Source organism: Chaetodon auriga, chromosome 1, assembly GCF_051107435.1.
Source record: "Chaetodon auriga isolate fChaAug3 chromosome 1, fChaAug3.hap1, whole genome shotgun sequence".
Taxonomy (NCBI): domain Eukaryota; kingdom Metazoa; phylum Chordata; class Actinopteri; order Chaetodontiformes; family Chaetodontidae; genus Chaetodon; species Chaetodon auriga.
Window position 1 is genome coordinate 4429299 of NC_135074.1, and position 9743 is coordinate 4439041.

Below are 9743 nucleotides of genomic sequence, written 5' to 3' on the forward strand. Positions count from 1 at the left end.
AGCTTTTAGACAAAGACGCTGCTCAGCTTGAGGCTCTCATAAGAGTAGAACAGCTGCAGAAAGAGCTGATGTTTGAGAGTGCTGAAGCTCACAAGCTCGAGAGGAAAGTGATCAACTTGGAGAGAGCTGTACAAAAAGAGACTGAAAAGGCAATGGAGAGCATGGTAAGATGTCAGGCTTCCCATCAAGCAGAGCTGGACAAACACAGGACAGAGGCCCAAAAGATCAGAGCAGCTCTGGAAGACACAAAGAGTCTGCTGAAGGCTGAGCGCCACCGCTTAGAGCAGGAGAACGCTTCCTGTCTGGCTCAAGTGGACGCGCAGAAACATGAGAATAATAAGCTCATGGCTGCTCTACAGACTGTGCAACAGGGGTGGCAGAAGGAGAAGGAATTCCTCTTTCAGACCATCACTGGCCTCCAGCAGATGATGCAAGAGAAAGGACAGCAGTGGGAGTCAATGGAGAGAACCATGAGGTCGCGAGTGGAAGAGCTCGAGAGTCATGTTGCCAAGAAGAAGAACAAGAACAAGAAGAAGAAGAAGAAGTGGTGGAGAATCTTCAAACGGCTGGCTCCGGAAGTTCAGAAGGAGTGAGACTGAAATGTCTTCACTTTCTGCAGCAACACAATCAGCTGCACTAATTACTAAAATAAATCAGACCAAAAAAGATAAAAATAACCAAAAAATACAAAAAAAAAAAAAAAGGATTAAAAAAAAGAACAAAAACCAAATCAAAATAAGCAGAAATAATGTTTGTTTGTTTGTTTGTAGGTCAGTTGAAGAATTTTTAATTGTAAAACGTTGGTGTAATGTTCAAAGCTTTGTTTGATCGAGATATAAAGGTGGTTTAAGAGTTTAAGGCCAAGCGGCTTCATTGGTGTCACAGGAGAGAGAAAAGAGCACAAAGCTGGTTGAAGGATTCAGCTTCCTTCACACACTGTCAGTCTCTACATACACAACACGCTGGCGGCTGTGGTCCGTTCTTGTGCCATCATGATGCGTTCGAGGCCGGGTGGTTGTGTGCACCCACGCAGCTGGGACAGACGGCTGGTCAGGCTGCGTACGATGGTCATGATAACACTACATGACAGTCAGTCGGGGCCACTTTATCGATTTAGGAGCACAAGAAACCACGTTGATCATGCAAATGTATTCAATGTACTTAATTATATGAACAAAAAGCAAAGAAATGAACAGCTGTCAGATTATTTCTCATTATATACAGTATATTAGATTAGATTAGACATATTGTGCTATTTTTCACAGATTACCCACTTTCAATGTCTAACAAGGACTTTTGTTTTGAAACCATTGAAAATGATTAGATGGTACCACAAAATACCATGTTCCCAATCAAAACTGACTCGTATGATTAATGTGGTAGAGAACAAAAGCATATGAACAAAATCAAGCCCAAGCAAAAAACAAATCTTATTCTCTGTTTCTCTGGGTCTTTTTGAAAAAATGAAAAGCAAAAAAAGATAATTACAAAAAATCTTCACAATCTATCACATCACATGTTTTCATGTACGTTGGGCAGCGTGTTGTGATTTTGGAATGTGCCATGCAAATAGATGCATTACATTTACATTTAGATGCACAAAACAAGGATGGTTTTGACACACAGTTTGCACCTCTTCCTCTTCCTGGTGGCTCTTGCTTCTGATGCTTGAACAACTCTTACTCTCTCGTGTTCCGGTCATCTAAATGCAACAACCAGGACAGTAAAAAGTCTTCAGGAGCATTGTGGTTCGAAAGATTGCAGACTCCTACTTGCTTACAGACTCTTTATGCCATAGGCTGACGGTGGATTCATTCTTGGATCTGTAGACACCAGACAGAATCGAGATACCCACGAAGGCTTAAATGTCCATTCGGTCTACCTCCTCCCAGGTGTCTTTGTACACCCATCTCTCCTCCCAGTTGGTCACATTCATGACTATTGTTTGGATTTCCTCTGTCAGGAACAGTTCAAAGCAGGACTTTACATCATCCACCCAGGATATGGCATACCTTGACCCTTGAGTCTTCTTGATGACATTTTCTGCTGACAGCCGACCTCTCCTCTCAGGTGGGGATGAACACCAGGACAAAGTCCCATTCTTTGACTGGAATGTAACCACAGCAGGAGCATCCTCTTCATCACTGGATTGTTCCCCATCAGTGGTCTCTTCGTCTGGATCATATTCTGTGTCATCCTCATCTCTGACACCTCTTCTTCAAAAGCATCTTCAATGTCATTTTCCTGCCCCCTCCCCTCCTCATCAGTGTCATGGTCGAAGAAATAATCTGCAGCCTCAGCCATCGTGCTGCCACAGAAATGAATTTAGAGATACACACACACACACACACACACCTCTATTTTATACACTAATTCTAATATTACCCATTCATTTTTCATGACTGGTCATTTCTGACCGGGAAGACCAACAGTGTAAAAAAAATAAAAAATAAAAAATAAAAATTCCCAAAATTCATTTTGCGTGTTCAGATGCCATGTGTGCACAAAGTCAAGGAATCTTATGACAAACAGCTGAAATTAACCATATAATTTAGAGAGAGAAATTGTCAATCGGTCAGATTTGGCCGTGACAACAACAGGAGGGTTAAAACGACAGGATTAAAGTCAGACTTCTGACCTGTGTGAAATATGTAGGGCTTACATGTTAACATATTTCCTGCTGCAGAGGCTTCACACCACCGAGGACAAAGTCTTCTTTTGTCATTAGTTGATGAAACTATGAGACACGCAGCTATGTCTTTATTCATTCTCCCAGCTCGCCAAGCGTTGTATACCTGGACTAAACTGTTTATTACAGCTCCTCTGAAAGGATTAGCTGTATGCTGTGGGCTTTGTTCACGTGCAGAGTTGGCTGGAGGCCTTGTACATTGATGTGGTGGGTTTGCTGGTACTGGACATCTGCATTCCACTTCTTTTCCTGTCTGGGTAACACTGTACTGGTCCTCACGATTGCAGCGTTCCCAAAATATTTGATGTTTATTTGTATTTTTAAATCATTTTATGAGTCATGTCAGGCTCCTTCTTAACTGAGAGATTTGAAAATCCAAAATGCATCCAAAGCTTGCTTTCATTGAAGATGGGCCTGTTCCATTACTTTTTCATCCTCTGCCTGTCCTGAGCTGGATTTCACCCACAGAGTTGCACAGTATGTGATGTTTGTCTTTGATTGTAAGGAGTTGAAGTTAAGCCTTAAAGTTAGCCTGAATGCAGATTTCATTGTAATGTAGCTCAAGAACATTTAAAACGGCTTTGCACAACAAAATTTTCGGAGCTAAATTTAGAGCAGTCATTGGTTATCTCTTAAGAAATATGTAAAGTACAAACCTGTCAGGTCCCTTCAGGTCCACTTTAATAAGTTTGTTTGAGATGAGCCACATGTAGGCTGAATACAGTACATCAGCAGCTACAACGCTTGCAGTGTTCTTTTAAAGAGCTGATTGGATCACATGTTTGATCAGCGTCATGTTCTACAAACCATAACAAGGAAAGGTTTGGTTGATGAGAACTTCTTTCAACCTGGAGAGTATTAACAGTTGGTGTAAAGTGTTCAATAACAGAGCCTTACTGAACTGGTTTTTATTATTGTGAGGTAACAGAAACCCTCTGACAAGTGGTATGTGATCATTTTTCACATCTAGAAGAACGTTTCACTCCTCACAGTCTGCCATATTTTGGCTGGATAGTGTCTTTACATAAAATTTCTATGTAAAATAATAAAGATGAATAAATGCTGTAATAATATATATATATGTATTATCACAATATACAATGATACATTGGATTCTGCTAAGCCCGTCAAACAGAACATCAATTAACCAACAATTGCTGACTGAATAAAATGGACAGATTGTTAAAATATGATTTAAAAGAACACTTATTTGCTACATCAGCCGTACCTCACAATGCCAGAAAAATCTTTGTCTGCTTCCTGTGTGACTCTAGGAAAGCTTGAACAAGGATGCTCTGCGTGCTCAGCATTACTAGATCGTTTAAAACTGGTGATCAAAACAAAAAAATAACATTTTATTCCATTATAGACTATTCGTTTTTGATAGGCCCTGGTCTCAATGACAAAGGCATCATCTTCAGTGGTCCCTTCCATTAACATGAAGCTAAAGTCAACTGAAGATCTGCCCTTCATAACTCAGTTGATGTATCTCAAAGGAGTATTTCTTTAGTCTCTCATGGCATAGTGCGGGTGGGTGTGGATTTATACACAGAAGCATGTATCTGAAGAACAGGTGGGAAATGTCATCAATACCTCTGTTCCCTGGTTCTATCAATAACAATGTACGTCCTTACAACACTCAAAGCATACCCAGACTTTTAGTCCAGAAACACGTGTTTGCATCTGAGTGGTGGGTGCCTAATTCAAGCTGCTGAAGAGCTGTCATTTGCTTCAGTGAGCGCCCTCGACGTCAGCCTGAAGCTTCAGCAGTTCTCAGAATCTCGCCCCATCATCCAGGTCAAAGTTCAGCTCCAGCCAGTTCTGCCCTCTTTGGTCATCGTCTCGCTGTCTGATTCAAGTTTTTCATGATGCTTGTGCTTGTTATTCAGGCTTTGATCTATAAGATGAGTCTTTGCCCCAGGATCTTGCGGTTGATCTCAGCCAAGGCCACAGAAAACACAAAGGCCTTCTCATCAGAAAGACTTGCATAAATATCCACTTCCTTCTCTTGTTTCTCTGTGAACACAGTAAAACACAATCACACATAGAAAAGACCCAGAGGAAAGGAAAATTCAGAATAGGATCTCTTCTTTGTCCAGCCTCTTTCTTCTTGACATCAATACGAGATTTTGACCATCCTCTCATACTTCTACATACTAATTTAAGACCTTCAAATGTTCTTTATTTCTCTCACTGCACTGATCTTTATTTGGCTGAAATAGCTCTTGAGATAAGAGTAAGATCCAAAAGAAAACTTGATTGGCTTATAAATGATCCTGAAACAATATCAGAAATTTGCGTCTGTGATCAAATTCAAGTCTCCATATTACTACTACTCCAACAGAACTGCACCATTTAGTAAAATATTAATTGCTTTAATTTTCATAATCAGATGTTCACTGACATGAGAGTCAAATGAACAAGACAGAGACAAACTACTACATTTGAATCAATGGACTGGTGTCTTCTGCGTCAAAGAAACACACACACAACGATTACTGTTTTGTTGTTTCATTCAATTCAGGCCAGACATGAAAAGAGACCTGTAACATGAAACTGTAAATAGTTACTTCCCTTACCTTTTTCCTCTTCCTGTTTCTTCAGCCCCACTGTTTTTGGTCTGCCACGTCCCCTCCGGATGGGATCTGATTGGCTGTTGGCTCGGGATCTTCTCCTGTTTTCCATGTCACTGGTTAAAGAAGAGTCAATCCTCTCTCTGCGGATGCGCTCTGTCCTCCTCCGCTTAAAGTCCAGCTTGTCTGAAGAAGAAAATGTGGATCATGAAAAACATAGTGCCATCATTTGTGTGTTAGATTGGTTCCAGGCCGATGTCTCTGATTTGTTCAGTGAATCAAATAAATGAATGAAGTCATCTTCGAGTGCCAGAGCAACAGAACTGGTGACCAGTGGGGATGACATGGATACGTCTTTGCAGCTTCTTGTAAGTTGACTTAGACAAATAAAAAGTTCAAGTAACATAAAATCAAACTGCCACCTGCTCCAAGCAACTGCTACGACAGTTCCTGTGTGGACTGAAAATAAAGTGTTTGGGCTGACGATCACAACAGATAGTCCTTGTGCACAGAGGGTTTAACTGTGATATACGACACTGACGTGCTCAAATAGACACAGGGTGACTTTTAAAGAGAGAATGAACATTAACTACATTCACAAAATCAACACCACATGAACATGAAGATGTTTTTAACGTGAGGAGGAAACAGAAAAATTCAACAGGGAATTTTAAATAGATAAACATACATACACAATCAGTCACAGACTAATAATAAAACAGGAATGAGTGTTCCATAATAAATAACAGTTAAATAATATTAGAGAAATACTGTTCACCAGGTCAGGGTTGATATTACTTTGCTCGACACACATTTAGAAGAATCATTCAAGCATTCAGCACAAGGTCGGCCCACAGCTTCAGGCAGAATTCATTCGCTTTATGCAAGCTGAACCTTACCTGCTATGGCTGGAGAAGACCGCTCATTTAATTTGGCATTTAGGAGTTTTCTGCTAATGAACACATAACCACATGGGCAGGACTTGCACGCAACAGGAATCTAGAGAGAAACAAACAGGAAACATACAGAAGATCTGATTACTGTTCAAGCTTTGCCACTTGGGGGAGGGGAGGGTGAAAAGGTTAACTTTGAAGCATCAGCTCAGAGAAGGATTCTTCCTCTTGGAGCATTAATGTGTTCTCTCAAATATCTCTCACACAAATGGAGCTGGAGTCATGTGATATTCAAAGAAAGGGCTCGTTTCACTGTAGTCCAGGTGACTCTCACACTGTGTGATCATGTCTTAGAGAAACTCCTGTGTTTAGACTGAAAAGCTATCTCGGAAAGCATCCTGCATTCAGTTTTTGGAAAGCTCAGCAGAGTAACTCACACTCTGTTAGCCTGACATCAGATCTTTAGAAAAAGGATAGAAATAGAAAAGTGTTAGCCATCAGACAAAGCAAGATTTATATACAGTTCATATTCACAGTAATGCAGTGAATTCACTGTTCGATTCCTTGCACTTAAAATGTGTGGATAATTTCAAATATAGAAAATCTCATTTATATTGTATTTGTAATATTTGGGAGTAGGTGACTATGGCTGTTTTTCTAGTAAGTGCACTATTTTGCTTGTCTTCTGATACTCTCATGAGAGTAGAGTTGTAGGGGGTAATCATGGGGTAGTCAGGCAAGTTGTGTTAGAAGTAGATTAAGACAAAAGGGAATCACACTTGACCAATGGTAGCTGCAGGCGGTGTCCATAGGCGGAGTGCACACATAGACGCGAACACCTGAAGGACTGTGGGAAATGTGAAGGGGTCTGGGAGACTGAGTTCAATGGCTTTCATCTCAAAAGAAAAGTTCAGTTTCAGTCAAACAATGAAGGCACTCATCTGTGGGGTTCCCATGGTACCCATAACCTGATATTCACCATGAAGGAATGAAAGAGAAAACAACCTAAAACCTGCTGCAAGCTGATGGACACACACCGACAGTCCAACCAAGAGCAGAGTAAGAGAAAGCTCTTCATGCAGTGAGAGGCATGAGGGAGAGGGCACAGTTCAAGTAACCAAATAACAATCAGTCTGACAAAACAGTCCTCGAAAAACAAGAAGCATTCGCAGGTAGGAAGTAATGAAAGAGAGCAGGGGGCTGAAGAGATAATTAAAATAGAAGTAGAACAAGTTCTCTTTTCTCTTTTTCTCTTTATTTGACCAAAGGTTATTTCCATTTATTCCAGTCTTTTGTAGCTGCTTCAGGAGGCATCCAGTTCCACCCTGACCAACGTGAGCATTACTTAAAAAAGAAGCAGCTTTTGCTAACAGTGGATGTGCACACTGGTACTTCCTGTCAGGTCTTTAATTCAAGGCCACATCAAACTTACACACTGGACTTCTGTTCGGAGCCACGTGCCACCGTCACTCACTAATGTTAACGTCTCATGCCCATTAATACTGTGCACTTTGAAAAACTTGTCACAGTGACAACATAAAATTTGCCTTTAAGAAATGTTGCAGGGGGAGTCAAACATAAATATTACCCATGGATTTGCTCTCCCATAAATTTACTGCACTAAAGCAAAGCTCAAAGTCAATGCAGCAGAAGCAGAGACATTGTCCTTTTAATTCCCTGCATTCAGTGAGGGGGACGCTATATCGTACAAATATGAGGATGAGCGAGCACATTTTCAGACAGTCTCTCCTGCAAGGTGTTCAAAGAGCTGCAGCTGCTGCTCACATGTGTCAGAATTAACCAGACCCTGGCTCCCTTCTGCCATCACACAGCTGGTCAATCATGAAGTGTGTGCATGCTGGAGCGTGGCTGTCAGAGCAGAAATGATCAGAATGACAGAGTACACTGGCAGTAGCTAATGTAGAGACAAGGAGTGAGCTGCACAGATCTGCCAGCTCACAAACCGGGCTGTTGTCATTTTCAAACTTGTTGGCTTCAGCCCCAACCAGTGTTTCCTCAAGTGACATCACCTGAGGAAGTTCACCTCAATTTACCTCTGGAAACACAAAGGCTTTATAGAACTATTTTCACATCTGAAGTTGTACTCGTCAAGACCTGCAAACAGACTATGATGGGGACAATCGGTGAATGAGAAAGCACTGCAGCATTAACAGCAGAGCCAAAAACAGCTGATCAGTGACACTGAAGAATATTTTCTGGTGTTTGTGAGTATGAGCTGGAATTCATCTTAGAATAAACACCACCACAGCCCCGACATTCCAGTGTAAGCCAAGGGGAAGTAAATCCCATCCACCAAGTCTGAAATGTAATGACTTTACTCATGGGAACGTTAACTAACTGTAGAATAATAAATGTCCCAGATTACATTCGGGACGTAAACGCCACTTGTTTAAACTAGTTCACAGCTTACGTTTCTCGGTCGTGTCTATTCTTAAAAACACTAATAAAGCTATGTGTTAGATTTACAAAAATAAGATATGTACATTACTTGTGTTGAAGACAAGGTTGAGACTAAACGATAACTGCTGAAATAGCCGTGAATGTATGTAAATATCGGGATAGTTCAGGGAACATGAACGCTGTGCTCTCAGAGGACCAGCAGCTAACTTGAGAGGCGGCTCTGCTGTTTCCACGTGTCCACTTAAGCTGCCTCTGAAGCCCGCTTCCGTCTCCAGAGCCGCCCGGGAACGAGCCGTGGCTGGTGTCAACGTTTCGACGAGTACATGAGCAGGGCAACGACTAATAACGTTCAACATTGGATTAAAATGTGTTTTCTCACCTGTTGGTCGCATTCAGGACAAGATTTAGTAGCCATTTTGACTTTCTTTGTTTTATTTGCCGACATAGTCCGTTTCCTCCAGCGGCGCACCGATAGCTCTGCGGTAGCTAGCGTTACAACTTTTGTCTGCAATACATGGACGGAAAGTGATTTGCTCCGACGAACACTAACACATGTATTCAAGAAACACACACCGATATAGCGAGATGACAACACACCTTCATGAAGCACATACACATCCCAGTATACTAAATGCTAAATTTGCGAGCATGCGCACCGAGACTCCTTCTGCTGGCGTGGTGCATTCCGGTTCATTGGGAAAATGGTATAGTGCTATAGATTTAAATATATTTATACTGTAGTAATGAAACTGTACACTGTACTATACTATGAAATTATATTTTCAGTATTTGAATCTTGAGCACACCGTGCATAATGCAGCTTCAGGGAATGTTTACTGTAAATTCTCTGAAGGTTTTTCAAGAATAACCGTCTGAGAACCTTCGGGGTGAATTCTGTAAGTTTTTTTCGTCGTCAGCGAACGTTTCATGAAGGTTGCTGTTTGCTGGGTACTTTGCAGTGACAAAAAAGTGGCGTTTAAAGATTTTCTGGAACCTCAAGGTCAATATTTCTCTCATTTTCGGTTTTGTGCTTCGTTTACAAGTTACGTGACTTCGTTATTTGATTAGATCAGAGTCAAACCACCTTTTTTTTATGACAGGAAGACAGTCTTTGGAACATACAAATGACATTTTTTTTCGATTGGTCTCCTTACTTTAACAATGACT

At 41.1% G+C, this 9743-nt stretch overlaps 1 protein-coding gene across 1 annotated transcript; it reads right to left on the minus strand.

Annotated features, from left to right (window-relative positions):
• Nucleotides 1-3580: 3580 nt before the first annotated feature.
• Nucleotides 3581-9240, minus strand: c1h16orf87 (chromosome 1 C16orf87 homolog). Its single transcript, XM_076732548.1, has 5 exons — nucleotides 9174-9240; nucleotides 8956-9081; nucleotides 6162-6261; nucleotides 5269-5448; nucleotides 3581-4705 (listed from the first exon to the last, which is right to left on the minus strand). The coding sequence occupies exons 1-5, from the start codon at nucleotides 9192-9194 to the stop codon at nucleotides 4587-4589; spliced, it is 546 nt and encodes a 181-aa protein (XP_076588663.1). The 5' UTR covers nucleotides 9195-9240; the 3' UTR covers nucleotides 3581-4586.
• Nucleotides 9241-9743: the final 503 nt, after the last annotated feature.